Source organism: Somniosus microcephalus, chromosome 7 (genome assembly GCF_052327205.1).
Source record: "Somniosus microcephalus isolate GS21.2 chromosome 7, FLI_Smic_1.0, whole genome shotgun sequence".
Taxonomy (NCBI): Eukaryota; Metazoa; Chordata; class Chondrichthyes; order Squaliformes; family Somniosidae; genus Somniosus; species Somniosus microcephalus.
Window position 1 is genome coordinate 279,026,056 of NC_140993.1, and position 24,193 is coordinate 279,050,248.

General features: G+C 45.6%; 1 protein-coding gene across 1 annotated transcript in view; it reads right to left on the reverse strand.

Moving 5' to 3' along the window:
• Positions 1-374: 374 nt before the first annotated feature.
• sugct (succinyl-CoA:glutarate-CoA transferase) overlaps positions 375-24,193 on the reverse strand; it is a 996,627-nt gene continuing 972,808 nt past the window's right edge. Inside the window, exon 14 of the mRNA XM_085993900.1 lies at positions 375-1,289. Within this exon, the coding sequence (XP_085850026.1) occupies positions 1,126-1,289 (164 nt within the window). The 3' untranslated portion in view covers positions 375-1,125. The remainder of the gene's footprint in view (positions 1,290-24,193) is intronic.

Sequence of the window (24,193 nt, forward strand, 5' to 3'; positions counted from 1 at the left end):
CTTGATCTGCGGGCAAGCTCAGTGCTGAGGGAATGCCACAGATTGCAGGGGGATTACTGCGTGCAGTTTTCTCGAGAGCGCACAGCACCTTTGACCCTCCACCATTGAATTGATTCTAGGAATGACATGGGTGACTTTTGTGATCTGGTATTTAATATCTGGACAGCTTCCAACCCCAGACTCTTTTTTGAAGGAATGCACATTTTTTAGGCGCAGTGCCTATCTTTTTAAAGTTACTTCAATAGCCACTGTCAAAGCTGACTATGAAACTATACTTGAACTCCGTATACAGTTCCAGCATTGAAACGCAACATGAATTCCTTCAAGGTTCTTGATCCGACTTTAAAATATTTGTATTAAAGAAAGCCACATGAAACAGATAGAAATGTTTATTCCGACAATATCTGTTAACTTGTCCAAACTAATGATATGTAAACAATTTACATACTGTAGTGCAGATAATTGATTCCAGTAAGAAATGCGGGATACAATGACAGTTTTATCAGTAAGCGTTCAACACTGTGCAGCAGTACAAAGATCAACCTCTTAAAAAATTCTCATCAATCGCTTTTGTTTGCATTACGATAATAGAAAAGATCTGTCATTAAAAATTTTTAATTTTGCTGAATTGCACTGAACTGTGCAATTTTAAGAGCAACTTTTAGCAGCAGGGTTCTGGCAGATCCACAGTGGCCTTGGATTTATTATCACCTACATTTTGTGTCTCAGCTACAAGTCAGACAATGTTGCTGGCTTGTGAAAGTCAACTTTCCATTCAGTAAAAGCGGGTGAATTTCCACAAAGTCAAACAGTACCGTATTCATACACTCTATATAGTTAATGGGCATCTGTTTCAAGATTGCTGAACAGCCATTTTGAATTCCATTTAGACAAGGTCTGTGAATAACAGTATTTTACCATATGGTGATTATATCTATCATTTATTTCATTAACCATTCTGCATTTCACTATATTAAGGCTAACACTGCTGATTTGCCTTGCAACAACCTGAAGTGATATTTACCTTGCTTCATTTGTGCATGTGCAATTATCTGAACTTGTCTGAACTGTGAAGGTGGCTGATCTTAGAAAGGTCAAAAAAGCTTGTGTAAGAGAGATTAGCCTTTAGTGCAGTGTATGCTGGGTGACTGTTCCAGCTGCGAGCAATTCATTGATATAGCTCTCACTATAACCCAGCATAGTCTTCAGTACCTCAAATGTGTGCTGTCCAATCAGAGGCGGTGGCTTTGGATTTGATACCTTGAAGTCACTGAACCTGACAGCAGGACCTGTGAAATAATCAAGAAAGTTAGGTGTTACACGTAAGAAACTTAACTGTTGTGGCTCCAAGTCAACTTTTTAATTAATACATAAAATTTTAACACCAAATTAAAAGTAAACTTATATTTACTCTGAGGATGCTGTGAATTTAGAGGCACTCTATTGTTCCATAGAGCTTCTCTTAATCTGCTTTTTTTTACCCTTTTGTTTCAGCTGTTTCTGGCCAGAAGTGAATGCCTACTGATTTATAATAATGCAAAGAAAATAATATTTCTGTCCATACAAGGCTGATCCCATGATCAGTGCTCTCAGGAATCTCAGTTTGGAAAATTAACGGACAGAAAATTATTGGCTGTATGACTATAATTTCCCAGCATTCAGTCTTTGTGAGTACAACTTCTTATTGGAAGCATCCAATCGAGGAATCAGCCCTCATGTGAAAATCGTGCTGAACACATTTCAATCTGCAAACCATTTACAGATGGCAGCAAACAGCTGGCATATCTGCTAAAGGCTGCACAGGCCAGTTTATTTGCTGCTAAGGGGCCAAATTTATGAGGACAGGTTGCGTAAACTTGGCTTGTATTCCCTTGAGTCTAGACAGTTGAGGGATGATCTAATTGAGGTGTTTAAAATAATAAAGGGATTCGATAGTGTAAACACAGTGAAGCTATTTCCTCTGGTGGGGGAATCCAGAACAAGGGGGTACAATCTTAAAGTTAGAGTTAGGCCATTCAAGAATGAAATCAGAAAGCACTTTTTCACACAAGGGGTAGAGGAAACCTGGAACTTACACCCCCCAAAAGACTGTGGATGCTGAGTCAATTGAAATTTTCAAAACTGAGAATGACAGATTTTTGTTAGGTAAGGGTATTAAGGGATATGGAATAAAGTTGGGTAAATGGAGTTGAGGTACAGATCAGCCATGATCTAATTGAATGGCAGAGCAGGCTCGAGGGGCTGAATGGCCTACACTGGTTCCTATACATTACTACATTGATTTCACTAAAGTAAAAACTGTCGTAAGCCACTCGACTCTATGGGAAAATAGCAAGGAGTATATTTGTAATGGAAGGGTGTTGTATGGATGTGAATAGACTGAAGACAATGCAGGAAGACAGATAATTAATGAAATTGTAAACTATGTAACCCTTGCAAATTTCAGGGAGTTGTAGGGATGCTTTATGGTGTTGGTGTGGGGTGCTGCCAACCTGGCACATCATGTGGCAGCCGGGGTGTGCAGGATCAAGTGAAGTAAATCTGGCCATGTGAGGGCATCCCTGGCGTCCCGGGCAGCAATGTGGTCGGGTGCTGATGCCCTCTGTCCTGTGCAGCATCATGTAATTGCGGTTGGTGCTGCTGGTGTGCCTGGTGATGCTGGTGTTGCAGCTGATCGTGGTCAGATTCTGAGGACCAAGGTGGGAGAGTATTAACTGTACCCATGCTGATGGAATAGATGGCAGGTGAACTTGAGATGACAGAAGCGATCTGTCAATGGTGAGAGGTTATTTCAATGAGGTGACACTGGATAGAGAGTTTGCTCCAAACACTTGCAACCTGCATAAAGCTCAACCTGTCTTCCAAATGCTGTAAGCAACAGCTTCTGAGCTTGGATAGTGAAGAGCTGTGAGATGGGAGCTTTTATAGCACATTTCAAGCTGTCAAGTAATGAGATGATTCCATGGCCATTCAACTCCCGCCCAGCTTAACAGACGTGATCCCCGAGCAGCGTGGACCCAATTGGCGAGCTGGTAAATTCTAAAGGTGAGCTCAAAATTGTTGTTAATCCGCTGTTAACAAGGTCATAATGACCTGAATTGCCTCCCCCGCCACTGCCTGTCGGGTCTGCTCAGTGCTAATAGACTCGACATTTGGTAAAGGTGCGTGGCGGCGGGTTGACTGCGGGTTCCCGACCCCCTGTCAAAAAAAAACACTTTCCCACCTGACCCACCACTGGTCCCGCCCGCTAATCCCCCAGAAAATTCCCCCCAAAGACTCTCGACATCACTCTTATGAAGGGTAATTGACTTCTTTTGTACATGTATGTTAAATACATGGAACTTTTATTTTTAGTGAATTTTTTGTGCTTCCTATTACTTTTTAATAATTGCAAATAAAGATTTGATGAGCTTTATTTTGTAAAACTCTGGTATGTGTGGTAATAGTCAGCATTTTGAAGAATGGTAGGTAGCAATGCACAGTTTGGGGAGACCAAACGCAGATTGGGTGACCGCTTTGCTGAACACCTCCGTTCAGTCCGTAAGGGGGACCCCGAGCTTCCGGTCGCCTGTCACTTTAATTCACCGCTCTATTCCCACTCAGACCTCACCGTCCTCGGCCTCTTGCATTGTTCCACGGAAGCTCAGTGTAAGCTCGAGGAACAGCACCTCATCTTCCGATTAGGCACTTTACAGCCTTCCAGACTCAATATCGAGTTCAACAATTTCAGATCATAACCTCGGCCCCTATCATATTCATATTTTTTATCCACACTTTTTGTTTGTGCCTTTTTTTCTTCCCTCCCACATGGCAGCTGTCTTCCATTCTGCCAGCGCAATTCACACTCCATCGAGAGCCATCCTTTGTTTCTTAACCTGTCCCATTACCATCTCCTCTCGCCTTGAATATCTCTTAATGTCTCGTTACTTCTCCTGCCTTCCATCCAATCACAGACCTTCCCTTTGGTTCTTTCATCCCCTCCCCCATTTCCCAGCCCCTAAATTTGCTTTAAAATCTGTTCCTTTTCCTGCTTTTTTCCAGTTCTGACGAAAGTTCATCGACCTGAAACGTTAACTCTGTTTCTCTCTCCACGGATGCTGCCTGGCCTGCTGAGTTTTTCCAGCATTTTCTGTTGTTATTTCAGCAATGCACAGTGCAAGGCTACTTAAAAATACCTGAGCAGATTACTGTAACTGGGGTAGTTGCTGAACTTCAGGTAAAACAACTTGCATTTATATATCATTACTCACATAAAAGAACATTGCAGAGCAACAATAACAGCAACTTGCATTTATATAGCGCCTTTAAAGTAGTAAAACATCCCAAGGTGCTTCACGGGAGCGTAATCAAACAAAATTTGACACCGAGCCACATAAGGGGATATTAGGGCAGATGGTCTTGGAGGTAGGTTTAAGGAGCGTCTTAAAGGAGGAAAGAGAGGTAGAAAGGCAGAGAGGTTTAGGGAGGGAATTCCAGAGCGTAGGGCCTCAACAGGTGAAGGCACAGCTGCCAATGGTGGAGCGATTACAATCGGGGATGCGCAAGAAGCCAGAATTGCAGGAGCGCAGGTATCTCGGAGGGTTGTAGGAGGTTACAGTGATAGGGAGGGCATGGAGGGATTTGAAAACAAGGATGTGAATTTTAAAATCGAGGCGCTGCTTAACCGGGAGCCAATGTAGGTCAGCGAGCACAGGGGTGTTGGGTGAATGGGACTTGGTGCGAGTTAGATTACGGGCATCGGAGTCTTGAATGAGCTTCAGTTTATGAAGGGTGGAAGATGGGAATGCCAGGAGAGAATTGAAATAGTGAAGTCTAGAGCTAACAAAGGTAATGAGGGTTTCAGCAGCAAATGAGCTGAGGCATGGGCAGAGTCGGGCGATGTTACAGAGGTGGAAATAGGTGGTCTTAGTGATGGCACGGATATGTGGTTGGAAGCTCATCTCGGGGTCAAGTACGACAGGGTCTTGCTTGAGGGTAAACAAAAATTTGAATAGGAGGAGTTTGCTATTCCGCCTCAGACATTTCCCATGGAGAAGGATGGAGTCGGCGGCTAGGGAACGGAGTTTCTGGTGGGGACCAAAGACAATAAGAACATACAAACATAAGAAGTAAGAGCAGGAGTAGGCCATACAGCCCCTCAGGCCTGCTCCGCTATTCAGTAAGATCATGGCTGATCATCGACCTCAACTCCACTTTCCCGCCCGATCTCCATATCCCTTGATTCCCCTAGAGTCCAAAAATCTATCTATCGCAGCCTTGAATATACTCGAAGACTCAGCATCCACAGCCCTCTGGGGCAGTGAATTCCAAAGATTCACAACCCTCTGAATGAAGAAATTCTTCCTCATCTCATCTTAAATGGCCGACCCCTTATCCTGAGACTATGCCCCCTAGTTTTAGACACTCCAGCCAGGGGAATCAATCTCTCAGCATCTACCCTGTCAATCCCCTTCAGAATCTTGTATGTTTCAATGAGATCACCTCTCATTCTTCTAAACTCCAGAGAGTATCGGCCCATTCTACACAATCTCTCCTCATAGGACAGCCCTCTCATCCCAGGTATCAATCTAGTGAACCTTCGCTGCACCGCCTCCAAGGCAAGTATATCCTTCCTTAGATAAGGAGACCAAAACTGTGCACTCCAGGTGTGGTCTCACCAAGGGCCTGTACAATTGTAGCAAGACTTCCTTACTCTTATACTCCAACCCCCTTGCAATAAAGGCCAACATGCCATTTGCCTTCCTTATTGTTTGCTGTACCTGCATGCTAGCTTTCTGTGTTTCTTGCACGAGGACACCCAAATCTCCCTGAACACCAACATTTGAAAGTTTCTCACCATTTAAAAAATATTCTGTTTTTCTATTCTTCCTACCAAAGTGATTAACCTCACATTTCCCCACATTATACTCCATCTGCCACCTTACTGCCCACTCACTCGGTCTATCGATATCCCTTTGCAGACTCTTTGGGCTGGATTTTCATTGGGCCATGGAGTCAGGATTGGAGGCATGTGGGGGGTTAAAATCCTGAAATCAGGGGTCCCGACCCCATTCTGCACCCAAACCCGCCTCCATGCCAGTTTCAAAGGAGGCGGGTAACCGCCCCGCACTGGGACCCGCCTACCCGAGGCGGGAAGGGATTAGTGCCAATTAACTGCCTGTTAACAGGTAGTTAACAGGCAGTTTTTAGCCTAATCCCTATTTTTAAGGTTGATGTGTGGGATTCCCAACGGCTCCAAACCACACCAAGTTAGAGGAGGCGGGCCGTCGGGTTGAGGGACTTGGAGGGGTCGAGATGTCGGTGTTCAGGTGAGTGATGTGTGCATGAGTGCAAAGGTAAGTGTGTTTGGTGTGTCTAAAGTGATTAAAGAAGTTTAAATGATCATTTCTTACCTTTTCAGCCTTCCTTCCTTTAGGTTTCGGGAGTCCCTCATCTCACCGGCACAGAAAGCAGAATGGCTGCGAACTGTCAAAAGTGACAGCCTGCAGCTTTCTGTGCAGGAGAGATTTCTAACTGAGTCTGTGGAGAAGGACTCAGGTTAGAAGTAAGACTGTCAGTGTTTGACAGCTTCAAACAGCTGTGAAACTCTGATATTTCATCTGTTAAAACCTCTTGACAGATGAAATTTCAGTCTGTGACGTCACCTGTTGCCAGGTGGCCCTTAATTGGCCTGCTGAGCTCACTGGGCGGGCTCAACAAGGTCAATCAAGTTAAAATCGCGTGGATTGGCCGCATCTCGATGGAGGCGGGACTACAACCCCGAAAGTTGTAGTCCCGCCTCCAACCCGACTCCTGAATGAAAATCCAGCACTCTGTGTTCTCCACACAACTTACTTTCCCACCTAGCTTTGTATCATCAGCAAACTTGGATACAGTACACTCGGTCCCTTCATCCAGGTCATTAATATAGATTGTAAATAGCTGAGGCCCCAACACTAATCCTTGCGGCACCCCACTAGTTACAGCCTGCCAACCTGAAAAAGATCAGTTTATCCCTACTCTCTGTTTTCTGTCCATTAACCAATCCTCGATCCATGCTACTATATTACACCCAAAGCCATGAACCCTAATCTTTTGTAATGACCTTTTATGTGGCACCTTATCGAATGCCTTTTGGAAATCCAAATATACTACATACACTGGTTCCCCTTTATCTACCCTGCTAGTTACATCCTCAAAAAACCCTAATAAATTTGTCAAACACGATTTCATAAAACTCCCTTTCATAAAACCATGTTGACTCTGCCTAATCATGTTATGATTTTCTAAGTGCCCTGATTACCACTCCCTTAACAATGGCTTCGGCCTTCCCAATATTTAGTTGGAGGAAATTTCTGCTCATCCAGTACTTGATGTCAGACAAACAATCTGACAATTTAGAGAGAGACTAAATTTAAAGGGCTGAACTTGAGCAAGAAGTGATGGAATTAACGGTGGGGGTGGGGGAGGGTGTGTGGAGAGAGAGAAAGGTCCCAGTATTTACGTGAAGGTTGCGAGGGAGCGGGGGCAACCGTCAGCGGAAATACGGGAAAGGCAGAGGTGTTGCCGAATTTAATGGCAGGACCTCATTTTAATTTTTTTACTCAGTTTGCCACACGACATCCAGCCAGGTTGAGAGGCTGGCTGGCTGGTGGGCAGGAGAGCCCCCTGTACAAGGCCACAGCCAGGGACCAGAGAAGAAGAAGGGAGGGAGTGATCGTGGGGGTGAGACATCGTGGGGGGGGGGCGGGGGGGGGAGCGGTTGCGGTGGGGCGGGTTGACCGATCGTATCTGTTAAATCCACGTGGCTGCTAAAATCTGAGGCATACAGCCTCATTTAAAGATTATAATTACTGACCCGCCTCTCAGAGCAGGTCAGAGCATTCCAGAGCCACGCCACGATTCAAAAAGTGACACGGGCAAGTGGAAGCAGCTGATTAGGTGAGTACGGCCAGGTGAGTATTTATACTACTCTATAGTTTGACAGTTAAGGTTAATAGTTTATAAAGTTTAGAAGGTCTTAATTTTTGTGGTTATAGTTTCTAAGGTCTCTGTTGTGTATCAGGGAGTGCTAGTAACCAAGGGCCCTTGAGTATATCATTTAATTGTAGTGTAATTGGTGGTATTGATTTGATTTAATTAAATTTAAATTAATTGAAGGTTAAGTCATGACAGCACAGCTGGGCCGCGTGGCATGTTCCTCCTGCACTATGTGGGAAATCAGGGACACTTCCTGTGTCCCTGACGACCATGTGTGTGGGAAGTGTATCCAGCTGCAGCTCCTGGCAGACCTCATTGCAGTGCTGGAGCTGCGAATGGATACATACTGGAGCATTTGCGATGCTGAGGACGTCGTGGATATCACGTTTAATCAGTTGGTCACACCGCAGGTAAAGGCTGCACAGGCAGGAAGCGAATGGGTGACCGCCAGGCAGAGTAGTAGGCGCAGGCAGGTAGTGCAGGGGTCCCCTGTGGCCATCCCCCTCTCAAACAGATATACCAATTTGGATATTGTTGAGGGAGATGGCTTATTGGGGGAATGCAGCAGCAGCCAACTTCCTGGCACCGTGGGTGGTTCTGCAGCACAGGATGGGAGGAAAAAGAGTGGGAAAGCTATAGTGATAGGGGATTCTATTGTAAGAGGAATAGATAGGCGCTTCTGCAGCCGCAAACGAAACTCCAGGATGGTATGTTGCCTCCCTGGTGCAAAGGTCATGGATGTCTCGGAGCGGCTGCAGGGCATTCTGGAGGGGGAGGGTGAACAGCCAGTTGTCATGGTGCATATAGGTACCATCGATATAGGTAAAAACCGGGATGAGGTCCTAAAAGCTGAGGTAAATTAAAAAATAGGACCTCAAAGGTAGTAATCTCAGGATTGCTACCAGTGCCACGTGCTAGTCAGAGTAGAAATAGAAGGATATTTCAGATGAATACGTGGCTAGAGGAATGGTGCAAGGGGGAGGGATTCAAATTCCTGGGACATTGGAACCAGTTCTGGGGAAGGTGGGACCAGTACAAACTGGACAGTTTGCACCTGGGCAGGACCGGGACCGATGGCCTAGGGGGAGTGTTTGCTAGTGCTGTTGGGGAGGGTTTAAACTAAAATGGCAGGATGTTGGGAACCTGTGCAGGGAGACAGAGGAAAGGGAAGCAAGGATAGAAACAAAAGACAGGAAGGAGAAAAGCAGAAGTGGCAGTCAGAGAAATCAAGCATTTAAATCAAACATGGCCACAGTAAATAATAATTCTAAAAGGCTTAAGAGTGTTAAAAAACAAGCCTGAAGGCTTTGTGTCTTAATGCGAGGAGCATTCGTAATAAGGTGGATGAATTAGCTGCGCAAATAGATGTAAATGGATATGATATAATTGGGATTATGGAGACATGGCTCCAGGGTGACCAAGGCTGGGAATTTAACATCCAGGGATATTCAATATTCAGGAAAGACAGGCAAAAAGGAAAAGGAGGTGGAGTAGCATTGCTGGTTAAAGAGATTAACACAATAGTAAGGAAGGATATTAGCTCTGATGATGTGGAATCTGTATGGGTAGAGCTGAGAAATACCAAGGGGCAGAAAACGTTAGTGGGAGTTGTATACAGACCCCCAAACAGTAATGCTGAGGTTGGGTATGGCATTAAACGGGAAATTAGAGACGCGTGCAATAAGGGCACAGCAGTTATCATGGGTGACTTTAATCTACATATAGATTGGGCTAACCAAATCAGTAACAATACTGTGGAGGAGGAATTCCTGGAGTGTATACGGGATGGTTTCCTGGACCAATATGTCAAGGAACCAACTCGAGATCAGGCAATCTTAGACTTGGTATTATATAATGAGAAAGGATTGATTAGCAATCTTGTTGTGCGAGGCCCCTTGGGGCAGAGCGATCATAATATGATAGAATTCTTCGTTAAGATGGAGAGTGAAGTATTTGACTCAGAGACTAGGGACCTGAATTTAAATAAAGGAAACTACGATGGTATGAGGCGCGAGTTGACTAGGATGGATTGGGAACGTTACTTAAAGGGTTGATGGTGGATAGGCAATGGCAAACATTCAAAGACTGCATGGATGAACTACAGAATTTGTTCATCCCCGTTTGGCATACAAATAAAACAAAAAAGGTGACTCAACCATGGCTAACAAGGGAAATTAGGGATAGCATAAGATCCAAGGAGAGGACATATAAATTGGCCAAAAAAAGCAGCAAACATGAGGATTGGGAGCAGTTTAGGATTCAGCAAAGGAGGACAAAGGGATTAATTAGGAGGGGGAAAATAGAGTATGAGAGTAAGCTTGCAGGGAACATAAAAACTGACTGTAAAAGCTTCTATAGAAATGTGAAGAGAAAAAGATTGCTGAAGTCAAGCTTAGGTCCCTTGCAGTCAGAATCAGGGGAATTTATAATGGGGAACAAAGAAATGGCAGACCAATTAAATAAATACTTTGGTTCTGTCTTCAGAAAGGAGGACATAAATAACCTTCCAGAAATGTCGGGGAACATAGGGTCTAATGAGAGGGAGGAATTGAATGAAATGAATATTTGTAGGGAAATGGTGTTAGGGAATTTGACGGCATTGAAGGCCGAACAATCCCCAGGGCCTGATAATCTACATCCTAGGATACTTAAGGAAGTGGCCCTAGAAATAGTAGATGCATTTCTGGTCATCTTCCAAAATTCTATAGACTCTGGAACAGTTCCCATGGATTGGCGGGTAGCTAATGTAACTCCACTATTTAAAAAAGGTGATAGAGAGAAAACGGGGAATTATAGACCGGTAAGCCTGACATCGGTAGTGGGGAAAATGCTAGAGTCCATTATAAAAGATGTAATAGCAGAGCTCTTGGAAAACAGTGACAGGATCAGACAAAGTCAACATGGATTTACAAAAGGTAAATCATGCTTGACTAATCTACTGGAATTTTTTGAGGATGTAACTGTAGAATAAATAAGGGAGAACCAGTGGATGTGGTGTATTTGGACTTTCAGAAGGCTTTCGATAAGGTCCCGCATAAGAGATTAGCGTGCAAAGTTAAAGCACATAGGATTGGGGGTAAGGTACTGACTTGGATAGAGAACTGGTTGGCAGACAGGCAGCAAAGAGTTGGAATAAACGGGTCTTTTTCCAGAGTGGCAGGCAGTGACTAGTGGGGTACCGCAGGGATCGGTCCTTGGACCCTAGCTATTCACAATATATATTAATGATCTGGACGAGGGAACTAGATGTAATATCTCCAAGTTTGCAGACGACACAAAGCTGGGTGGGTGTGTGTGCTGTGAGGAGGATGCTGAGAAACTCCAGTATGATTTGGACAGGTTGGGTGATTGGGCAGATGCATGGCAGATGCAGTATAATGTGGATAAATGTGAGGTTATCCACTTTGGTGGCAAAAACAGGAAGGCAGATTATTATCTGAATGGCAATAGATTGGGAGAAGGGGAAGTGCAACAAGACCTGGGTGTCCTTGTGCACCAGTCTCTGAAGGTAAGCATGCAGGTGCAGCAAGCGGTTAAGAAGGCAAATGGTATGTTGGCCTTCATAGCGAGAGGATTCGAGTACAGGAGCAAGGATGTCTTGCTGCAGTTGTACAGGGCCTTGATTAGGCCACACCTTGAGTATTGTGTGCAGTTTTGGTCACCTTATCTGAGGAAGGATGTTCTTGCCATGGAGGGAGTGCAGCAAAGATTCACCAGACTGATACCTGGGATGGCAGGAATGACGTATGAGGAGAGATTGGGTCGATTGGGCTTATATTCGCTGGAATTTAGAAGAATGAGAGGGGATCTCATTGAAACTTATAAAATTCTAACAGACTAGACAGATTAGATGCAGGAAGGATGTTCCCAATGGCGGGGAAGTCCAGAACCAGGGGTCACAGTCTAGAGATAAGGGGTAAGCCATTTAGGACAGAGATGAGGAGGAATTTCTTCACCCGGAGAGTGGTGAACCTGTGGAATTCTCTACCACAAAGGGTAGTTGAGGCCAATTCACTAAATATATTCAAGAAGGAGTTATTTCTTAAGGCTAAAGGGATCAAGGGATATGGGGGGAAAGCAGGGACAGGGTACTGAATTTGGATGATCAGCCATGATCTCATTAAATGGCAGAGCAGGCTCGAGGGGCTGAATGGCCTACTCCTGCTCCTATCTTCTATGTTTACTCGACCAACCCCCAACCCGCCCAGGTTAACCCAGAGGCAGGTCTGTTCATGGCAGGTTGGGGTTGGGTTTCCCTTTTTTAAGAATTTAACACCCACTCCCCCACCTGTCCCAGGGGATTAAAATTCTCCCCAAATAAACTGAAAACACATTTTAAGAAATAGATTAGGTCGTTTGGAATAGAGTTTAGGTGGCCAGGGTATAAAGGATGAAGGATTAGCCATTGTCTCTAGAATGGGCGGAGGGGCAAGCATCAGTTCAAATATAGCAGAACAGAGGGTGCAAGCTGACATATGGCTGGGAAAGATTTTCCAAATAAGGCAGGGTGAGACTGGAGGGATCTGAAAATGAAAATGACCACCTTGAAATTAACTTGCCTGGGCAAAGGGAGCTGGATGAAGATGGGGAGGTGATAAGTGTGCTGGGCTTTGTGGGAGAGAGAACTCAAGACTGTGGCGTCCTGTATTAGCTGAAGTTTGTGAAGGGTGCAGACAGGCAAACTGATGAGGGAAGTATTTGAGGACTTGATCCTGGAGCTGGTAAAGCTGAGGTAGGAGGTGTTAGCAGCGAGCGGGGGGAGGTAGAGGTGTAATTCGGCACTAATGTGGACGTGCCTTGGTAACAGACCAGGTATGTGGCAGGTAACTCAGCTCTGATTCAAAGGAAACACCAATGAACTCAGCCTCAGAGCAGTTGGGGAAGGTGATGGAGTTCGCTCCAGGGACATGTAAACACCGGCCAGAGCTGAAAATAATGGTGTCACACTTTGCCAGCACTGAGTCCAGGCAGTGAAATAATTGTGCACCTCTGTAAGAACAGAACATTGTAGAGGCACAGTTCCAGGACTGTAAAAAACTAAGAACGTTTACAGGAAACTATTGAGAGAAAAAAGAGCTGAGGTTGTAACACTTCTTCACTCCTGCATTCAACTCTCAAACTTCACAAGCTTATTAAACAAGCTGGACCTACACTCATCCAGTGACACTATTTGAGTGCTGTGTTTACATGAAAATGTGTCTTTATTAAGATGCAAGTTATTCAACCTTTATTGTAGACCCAATCATGCATAAAGACCAGAACTTTCAGACCTCACTAAAAATAAGACTGTGATGATTGTGGTATTTACATAGACCCAAATAGGAAGCTGTGGAGCTTGAAATAGTCTGTAAACCAATTAGTAAACACAGTGGAGGAATTGTGATGGGAAACAAGCAAAAGCAGAGTTTAGTTTAATTAAAATTCCAGTTAATTCACTATCAGTCAATTCTCCTGCATGACTGATGAATTACAACACTGCATCATTTTTTTTTCAGTAAGCAGACTATTCTGTAGTGCGTAATATTGCTATTAAAGGGGCACTACCCTCTCAGAACAGTGTTTGACAAGCTTGTTTCTTGTTTGAGGAGTGGTCGAGTGTTATTTTCACCACAAGGGCGTCACAGGCAAGTGTTATGACAATGCGATTTGGCGTGTCTGTGGACAAATGGACAAAGGTTTGCTGAACACTTTTTCTTGATGATGGTGCCCCTTTAAAGTGAAAAAAAGACAAGGCATCAATTAAACATCTTCACTTTCTCAAACCGTCTGTCCTGCCAAGTTTGAGCCTTTAATTGCAGAAATGGTAACACGCTGACCCTACCACCAACAAGATAGAAAAATAAACATCTTCTTTAGTACTTTAGAAAAGCTTACCATTTTTTTAAAAGAACTAATAAACAAGGGTGGAATGCCCTGAAATTACTGCCTGGTTAAACACTCCACTAGGTCAGGGAGTTCCAGCTGTCCATTTCTAGCCAGCAGCTGCTAAACCCTCTGTGACTTGTAGTGCATATAACAGAGGCAGATTGGATGTGTTGCTACCACATCTGTCCCCAGACTACTGCTGAACGGCCCCAGAGACCTATGAGATCAGCCACTTGAAGCAAAGATAAAGCATCAAACAACAAAGTATGTTTTTTAATACACTCGATATAATCATACAGCTTCTTAAAGTTTGCCATCACTGTAAGAAAGAGAACACATCCCCTCAAGTCACACACTATCCTGACTTGGATGTATATCGCCGTTTCTTTATCGTCACTTGCTCGATATCCTGGAATTCACTGCCTGGCATCATTGTTGGAGCACCATCAGCACAAGGGTGGCAGCGGCTCAAGAGGTGCCTTACCCCACGGTATCATCACAAGGGTGGCAGCGGCTCAAGAGGTGCCTCCACCACGGTATCATCACAAGGGTGGCAGCGGCTCAAGGGGTGCCACCACCACGGTATCAGCACAAGGACGACAGCGGTTCAAGGGGTGCCACCACCACGGTATCGGCACAAGGACGGTAGCGGTTCAAGAGGTGCCTCCACCACGGTATCAGCACAAGGACGACAGCGGTTCAAGGGGTGCCACCACCACGGTATCAGCACAAGGACGGCAGCGGTTCAAGGGGTGCCTCCACCACGGTATCAGCACAAGGACGACAGTGGTTCAAGGGGTGCCTCCACCACGGTATCAGCACAAGGACGACAGCGGTTCAAGGGGTGCCTCCACCACGGTATCAGCACAAGGACGGTAGCGGTTCAAGAGGTGCCTCCACCACGGTATCAGCACAAGGACGGCAGCGGTTCAAGGGGTGCCTCCACCACGGTATCAGCACAAGGACGGCAGCGGTTCAAGGGGTGCCACCACCACGGTATCAGCACAAGGACGACAGCGGTTCAAGAGGTGCCTCCACCACGGTATCAGCACAAGGACGACAGCAGTTCAAGAGGTGCCACCAGCACGGTATCAGCTGTGGCTCAGTGGCAGCACTCTCGCCACTCAATTAGAAAGTTGTGGGTTCAAGTCCCACTCCAGAGACTTGAGCACATAATCCAGCCTGACACTTCAGTGCCGTACTGAGGGAGTGCTGCACTGTCGGAGGTGCTGCCTTCAGATGAGATGTTAAACCGAGGCCCCGCCTGCCTTCTCAGGTGGATGTAAATGATCCCACGGCACTATTTTGAAGAAGAGAAGAGGAATTCTCCCTCGTGTCCTGGCCAACATTTATCCCTCAACCAACATTCACTAAAGCAGAATGTCTAGTCATTTATTTCATTGCTGTTTGTGGGAGCTTGCTGTGCTCTAATTGGCTGTTGCATTTCCTGCATTGCAACAGTGACTACACTTCAAAAGTATTGAATTGGTTGTAAAGCGCGTTGGACGTTTTGAGGTTGTGAATGCCATTATATAAATACAAGTTCATTCTTTTTCAGGGCAACTAAGGATGGGCAATAAATGCGATATCCCAAGAAAAAGCTTTTAGGTAAAGAAGAGTCCAGTTAAAATACGCTGAGATCGAGACTCCACCCTGAAGTATTAGAAAAATATACTACGTATGTAACTTAAAAAATTATTGGCCTAGAAATGCGATTAAGTCCAAAAACAGGCGGTGCCACCGCGGGCCAAGGTTAACGGCAGCCCGCCAATAGAGCGCAGGCAACGCCGGTAATTTTGTGCTACCTGCTGATTTAAATGAGCGGAGCGCTGAATCCCCGTGCAATGCGCACTTTCCGGCGGTAACATCAGTAGGAGGCCGAAGGTCATGTCTAAAGAATTGGTGCGGCGTTCTCGGGCAGTCACCTATTAACTGAAAGGCTGTGGCATAATGTCGTTAAACTGTTGCATGAAAAATCAATTGAAATAAATTTTAAAATAGGAAAACATGAACCTCTTGGCTACGAGTTTACTGGTGTAAATTGTGCAGAAGAGAGTTCAATTAAATTTTTAACAACAGCAGACTTTTGAAGAACTCTTGGTGAGAATATGGTGTTAAATTTTCCTTAATTCTTGGGGCCAGAAATTGGGCACCTTAGCGCCTCCTGTTATCGCCTCCGGGGGGCGATAACGGGGCACTAATCACTTACCGACCGGGCGCGGCGAGAAGATCGACTCCCGCTATATTTGGCGGACGGTTTGCGGCGGCAGTATGGCGTTGCACCCCGATCTCCTTCGCCCGGAGACTGTGACGTCATCGCCGTGCACATCGCCCTGGTAGCGCCCTGGACCCGAACTTCGGTTCTGACCCCTGCTGGATCGCCGGGCGACAACACCGGCAGCTGCGTTAATCGAGAGGCTGGGCGATTCGGGGGCGATACTTAAAGGCGAGGTGGCCGAAATAAATGAAAAAAATTGTGAAATGTTGTTTCTGTTTTTTTCTCATTTTTCTTCACCAGCGATCGACCAGCAGTGCATCGGGCTGATCGGGCCGGATCGCGGCTGCCGTTGGGGACCAGGTAAGTTTTCCCCTTGCAGAGCCTGCAGCGATGGCCCTTCTCTTTAACGGAGGGTAGAAGCCTTCCACACGGCAGTGCTGCACGGCCCAGTGTGCAGCTGCTCACCTATCGCCCCGCCCCGCCCCGCCGGCTGCCTGTTGTGCCCCAGGAAGCAAGTGGTGCGCTTGATTTAACTCCCCACTTCCTTCCTGGAGCGCAAAACCAATTTTTTTTTTAAATGTAAACACATTAGCGCCTGGTGCTAATTTTTTCAACTTTTAAAAGTTAGCGCCCCAAACGGGGCGATACCAAATTTCTCCCCCAGGATCTTTTAAAAACTGGCTTCAAAACTTTGCATTTTATATCAGTTGCTAAACTAGGAAAACAAAGTTATAAATTTAAGAAAGGCAGCTTTGATTTTTTTTCTGAGATTACATCGTCTGAGCTCTCCATAGTTACCAGTTATCGCAGCAGCTGTTTACTGTACAGTTTATAGCTCACCGCCTCTTTCTCCCGGCTCCACGTGCTGTCAACGGCTGCACGCACGGGTGCACTTTGGAGCGGGAGGTAAGAGGAGCGACAGCGTCCAAAATCGATGGGCGTGCGTCAATTCGGCATTGCGCGCCCATTGATGTCACGCTTCTGGTGATTAAAATAATTGCAGCGAGCGCAGGCAACGGCAGCGCTGCCGACCTGCCCAATACGCCGGCTGCCACGTTCCGCACTGGCAGCGGGTGGAAGCGAAGCGGCCGCCATTTTTTCTTCGAAACCAACCTTATTGGCTGGCACTAAAGGTTCGAATTTCTAGGCCATTATTCCCTACTGAACATTTTTTTCTCCCAAAACTACGATGCAGTGGCTGGTGTCCAGGGAGGTCATCGCCTTGTGTTTCACCTGTTTTTCGGACATAAAATGGGCCCAACTCTGTTATCTCCTGTTACTCCAGTGAGGATTGGGAGGGTTGCTAGGAGCCAAAGGTGATTGACAAACATCATGGGTCCACTTCTTCCTTGAAACTGATGTAAAATTGGCAGCCAAGACAGAAAGTGCAGTGATTTAAAAAAACAAATTCCTAAAGGACACCCACTCACTCAGTTGGTGAAAATACTACCAACAGTGGAGCCGCTGCATATAAGTCAAGATGGTCCCAGATTCAATCCCTTCAGCACCATCACCTACAAGTTCCCCTCCACGTCATACACCATCTGACTCTGCATGTAGCGGAGTTCCTTCATCGTCGCTGGGTCAAGATCCTGGAACTCCTTACCCACCAGTATTGTGGGAGCATCACCACACAGACGGCAGCGGTTCAAGGAGAAAACCCCTCACCACCCTCTCAGGGAAACTAAGGATGTCCAATAAATGGCGGCCTTGACAGTGTTGCCCACATCCTGAGAGGAAATTAAAAGAAAAGCTAGCTGCTCTCAGGGAGCAGTACAACTGACCTCGGCAACCCTGGTTTAGGATGAAGAAAACCAGCGCGAGTTCTCACTCCTGATCACTCGCCAGTGATCCTTGCTGAAAGTGTGTGTACGTGTCAGGTAATGGGGCTCCCACCTTGAGCTGGAGAAAGTTGATGAAAAACAAAAGATAAATTTCTTAAAAATTCCTTTAAGAATTCTATGGGCCTTGTGTCTAGTTCGAAAATGCAGAACTTGCACCACCTCAAGCCTCAAACCCCTTTAAGTTGCGAGAGAAATCGTCACCTAACTGACAATGGCTAATAGAACAACAACTACTTGCATTTATATAGAGCTTTTAACGTAGTAAAACGTCCCAAGGTGCTTCACAGGAGTATTATCAGACAAATAATTTGACACCGAGCCACATAAGGAGAAATTAGGACAGATGGTCAAAAGCTTAGTCAAAGAGGTAGGTTTTAAGGAGCGTCTTAAAGGAGGAAAGAGAAGTAGCGAGACGGATAGGTTTAGGCAGGGAATTCCAGAGCTTAGGGCCCAGGCAGCTGAAGGCACGGCCACCAAAGGTTGAGCGATTATAATCAGGGATGCTCAAGAGGGTAGAATTAGAGGAGCGCAGATATCTCAGGGGGTTGTGGGGCTGGAGGAGGTTACAGAGATAGGGAGGGGTGAGGCCATGGAGGGATTTGAAAACAAGGATGAGAATTTTAAAATCGAGGCGTTGCTTAACTGGGAGCCAATGTAGGTCAGCGAGCACAGGGGTGAGGGGTGAACGGGACTTGATGTGAGTTAGTACATGGGCAGCCGAGTTTACGGAACATAAGAACATAAGAAGTAAGAGCAGGAGTAGGCCATACGGCCCCTCGAGCCTGCTCTGCCATTCAATAAGATCATGGCTGATCTTTGGCCTCAACTCCACTTCCCACCCGATCCCCATATCCCTTGATTCCCCTAGAGTCCAAAAATCTATCTAGGGGAGGGTTTGATGGGCTGACTGCTTTACATATTCATTCTGCGTATTCTTATGCTCTTAAGTAATTACCTACTACTTTGGCCTAATGTTCATCATTTCAAAATGATCCCCTTTTACTTTTTTCCAATACTGTACTAAATTCTGTCCAACACATTAAATTAATATGGGCACGGTGCATAAAAGTTGCCATTAGTACCTGTATCACACAGGAGCAATACGGTGCTGGTACAGGATAAGGCTGGTATTCATACACTTTTATGATTGTGTGTGATGTGATACAAATGTACTGATTGCTTCCTCGCCAACACAGCTTTTCTCCATTCACTTAATATACAATATTAGACACTGATAAGCTCAAGCCGCCATCAAATGCAAGCAGAACACTTCAATGTCCCACACATAAATAAAAACTGTCGAAATGCAGCAGAAACAAGGACAATTCTGGGCTCCACTGATGGATTGGTGAGTTTAGGCTGTAAACACCTGAGCCTGAATATCCCAGGTTCACTCTCTGGTCCATGCTGAGATAGCTGATCTCAGCCAGGTAGGAGTGTCACAGATACCTACAGTGTCTTTGGGTTTGAGAGTGGAAGGACAGGTTTCCCACTCCTGATCATTGTCTACCAGCCCCTGCTGGGAATGCGCGTATGTAGACAGTGGGTGAAGGCAGAAATGGGCTTGGTTGCGATGCCCCAATGTGGTTCTATCCTCACCCAATATCCACATAGTGAACAGCCAGACAAGGCTCACACAAAAGGATGTCTGTGGAATTACACCATAGCAAGGAGTTAATGCTATCTGGTGTATGGAACTCGACAATGTGTAGAATTTTACAACGTATGGAATTCTACAATATAATTAATTCTACAAATTCCTTGAAAGATATTTTCAAAAATTGTGTTGTGTTAGATTAATCAGGAATGCTCTGCACATTATAAGTTTATAAGGAAAAGCAAATATGAACTTTCAGCCAGGCAGAGTGAGGAGTTTTAAGGATGAATGAAATGAACAAGAGACCAATTACTGATTCCCTCAAATTGATGTTCATCAAGGACATCCATATCCTACAACTCCCATTACACCTCAGTTGGAAAGCTGTTGCTCACTATCTCTGCTCACAATGTGAAGCAAATCCATTTGAGCAGCAAAACAAAGGTTTGCAAACAACAGTGGAGTGAATCTGCCATGGGTTAGTGCCTTCAGGTAGGGGAAAAGGGAGAACATTAGAAAAAAAGGTCACAACCAATGTTTGCGTTGATCCATTTTGGGATACACATGCATCTTTCTGTGAAGGTGACACTGATTTTAAATTATGTTCTTCCTTTTCTCCACCTTGGTCTCACCACATCATGGCCTGTCCACAACCAAGAGGGTAGTAGACAGGTAGGCAACCTGTCAATGAAACCGGTCATTACAGGATGCCTGAATATAGGTTGGGGTGATTAGCTGCCCTCACGGGGATAGCACCTGACTCCATTTTGTACTTTTTCCACAGTGACACCAATACATCAGAAACTCGCGGTGAGCTTATTATGGGGTGAACCCTGCGTCGCAACGCTTGCTGCTTCCCGCCATCACACCGCCCCTCATATATAGTATGTTTTTCCTCTGCTTTTTTGTCATGCCAAGTTAAAACTGATGTAAGCTGTTTTTTTATCTTGCGAGTTGACATTTTGAAAATTGTCGCAGTTTTGATACTGCGTGGGAGGAGATGAGTTCAGAACTCTGCGGAAAATCATTGCACAAATCAAGTTCTGAAAATGTTACCCATCGTCAAAACTCTGTGACTACAACTTGTGGGGGCGGGGGAACCTTCTAGAAATAACACCATAGTGTCTGGGTACTGTTCCTCACCATAGAACAGAGTATGACTTTTCAAAGACATTTTGAAAGCACAAGTCTAATACAGATCAACAAATCCTGGTTCATGTAGAAGTAAAGAGGCAACATTTACAAACAGCACCTTTAAAATTTTTTATCTTAATTTTTAAATAGATACTTGTAATGTTTCGCAATACGATGAGATGTTAAACAAAAGCCCAGTTTTCCCTCTCAGGTGGACGTAAAAGATCCCATGGCACTATTCGAAGAAGAGAAGGGAGTTCTCCCCAGTATCCTGACCAATATTCTTCCTCAACCAAAACTATCAAAAACAGATTAACTGGTCAGTCATCTCATTTGTTTGTGGGGGTTCACTGTGCACAAATTCACTGCTGCATTTATCTTACATAATAACATTGATTGCTCTTTAGAGTACAGTTCCCTCCACTTACACCGTCAGTGCTTATCCCAGACAACCGCCTATATCGGTCAAATGGCGCTAACCATTTGCCATTACCATTGGAGTCAATTACAAAGGCACCGCTCAAACTGTATTAAACACGGTGGGGGAGAAATTGGGTTGAGCCGCAAACGGGGCGCCGAGCTCGCCTGGGCGCCAGATTTTGCGCTGCGATCGGAGCAGCAGCGATCGCCGGAAATTCAGCTTGAGCGCCCCAAGAGGGACACGGGGCGAGGCTCGAGGCGCTCCGCGTCCCTCTTAGGGCGCTGAAACTGAATATCGCAGCGCAACGTGCCACAGCGCCACACGCTGCGGCACGGCACGCTGCGGTACTGCAGGCCTTCCTCCCATTCTTAAGGGGGAGGGGCCTGCACCAGCGCGATGAGCGATCGCGAGTGCCGGCAAAAGAGCCCGGCACCGAGAAGTGCCGGGCTCTCGGAAAACAGCCGGCAATGCCACGGGGGGAGAACAGGAGGCTGGGGACAGAGGGGCTGGCAGACGGCCGCCGGAAAAAACGGCCGCCCCGCACCTCCACCTTAATTTGCGCCACTGCCGCCACAGGTAGGCCCCGTGAACCGGGCGCAATTAGTGAGTGGTGCTACAGAGGCGGTCGCTGCCAAATATCGCGATCGGGGCGGTAGGGGGGCGCTGCGCACACCGATGTCGTCATTGGTGGCGGCGCAGCGCAACAGGTTAACGCCGCCATTAGCGCCCCAGCTAAATATCGCGGGAGGCATGGCTAGCGGCGCTAAAGCCACTGAGTGCCCTCTTTAGGCGCTAACTGGTGGCACAGCCCACCGAATTTCTCCCCCGGTGACTATTTCAGGCAGTTCAAGTAACTGTTTCCACCTTGTTAAAATGCAATTACCTTAAGTGATCTATCTGTCATTAAGTCCTTTCATGATTTCAGCAACTTGCTTCAGTCACCACAGCCCCCACCAACCACCCCACCCTCCCGCCCCACCGCCCCCCAACCCCACCCCGCGCATGCTAGAACTCCTGCAAATGCTGTGAGCCCTACAGCAGAGTAGAGTTTTGGGTAAAAATAAGTAGAGTGGGTCAGGAAGGGACAGAGAGAGTAACAAAGGTAATAACGCATCAGTGACTAAGATGACATCAGGGAAAAATAGAAATAAGTCAAAGCTAAAGGCACTATATCTGATTGCGCGAAGCATTCATAACAAAATAGATAAATTAATAGCGCAGATAGAAATTAATAGGTTCGATCTAATAGCCATTACAGAGACGTGGTTGTAAAGTGGCCAAGGTTGGGAACTAAATATTCCAGGATATTTAACTTTTAGAAGAGATAGGCAAAATGGAAAAGGAGGAGGGGTAGCCCTGAGAATAAAGGATGGGATAAAGACAGTGGAGAGAAAGGATCTTGGCTCTGAAAATCAAGAAATAGAATCAGTTTGGGTGGAGCTAAGAAACAGCAAGTGGCAGAAAACATTGGTGGGAGTTGTTTATAGGCCCCCAAACAGTAGTTGTAATGTAGAACAGAGTGTAAATCAGGAAATTAGAGGCACATGTAACAAGGGTAATACAGTGATCATGGGGGACTTTAATCTACATATAGACTGAGCAAACCAAATTTGCAGTAATAGTGTGGAGGACAAATTCATGGAATGTATGCAAGATAGTTTTCTAGATCAGTATGTTGAGAAACCAACTAGGGAACAGGCTATTTTAGATCTAGTATTATGCAATGAGAAAGGGTTAATTAATAACCTTGTAGGAAAGGGGCCTTTAGGGAAGAGTGACCATAATGTGATAGAATTTTATATTCAGTTTGAAAGTGATTTAGTTAAATCTGAAACTAGGGTCTTAAATCTAAACAAAGCAAATTATGTAGGTATGAGGGGCGAGTTGGCTAAGCTAGATTGGGAAACTACATTAAAAGGTATGACAGTAGACAAGCAATGTCTAACATTTAAAGAATTAATACATAATTTACAACAAATATACATTCCTTTAAGGCGCAAAAACCCCACAGGAAAAGTGGTCCAACTGTGGTTAACAAGAGAAGTTAAAGATAGTATTAGATCAAAGGAAGAGGCTTATTATGTTGCCAAAAAGAGTAGTAAGCCTGAGGATTGGGAGGATTTTAGAATTCATAGAAACATAGAAGATAGGAGCAGGAGTAGGCCATGCGGCCCTTCGAGCCTGCTCCGCCATTCAATGAGATCATGGCTGATCATCCAAATTCAGTACCCTGTCCCTGCCTTCTCCCCATATCCTTTGATCCCTTTAGCCTCAAGAAATATATCCCACTCTTTCTTGAATATATTTAATGAACTGGCCTCCACCGCCCTCTGTGGCAGAAAATTCCACAGGTTCACCACTCCCTGGGTGAAGATATTCCTCCTCATTTCAGTCCTAAATGGCTTACCCCTTATCCTTAGACTATGACCCCTGGTTCTGGACTCCCCGGCCATCAGAAACATCCTTTCTGCATCTAGTCTGTCCAGACCTGACAGAATTTTATAGGTTTCGATGAGATCCCCTCTCAATTTGCTAAACTCCAGTGAGTATAAGCCCAATCGACACAATCTCTCCTCGTACGTCATTCCTGCCATCCCAGGTATCAGCCTGCTGAATCTTCGCTGCACTCCCTCCATGGCAAGAACGTCCTTCCTCAGGTAAGGTGACCAAAACTGCACACAATACTCAAGGTGTGGTCTCACCAAGGCCCTGTACAACTGCAGCAAGACATCCTTGTTCTTGTACTCGAACCCTCTTGCTACGAAGGCCAACATACCATTTGCCTTCTTAACCGCCTGCTGCACAATAACACCCAGGTCTCTTTGCACTTCCCCTTCTCCCAATCTATTGCCATTCAAATAATAATCTGCCTTCCTGTTTTTGCCACTAAAGTGGATAACCTCACATTTATCCACATTATAGTGCATTTGCCATGTTTCTGCCCAATCACCCAACCTGTCCAAATCGTACTGGAGTTTCACGACATCCTCCTCACAGCATACCCTCCCACCCAGCTTTGTGTCGTCTGCAAATTTGGAGATATTACATCCAATTCCCTCATCCAGATCATTAATATATATTCTGAACAGCTGGGGTCCTAGGTCCGATCCTTGCGGTACCCCACTAGTCACTGCCTGCCACTTGGAAAATGACCC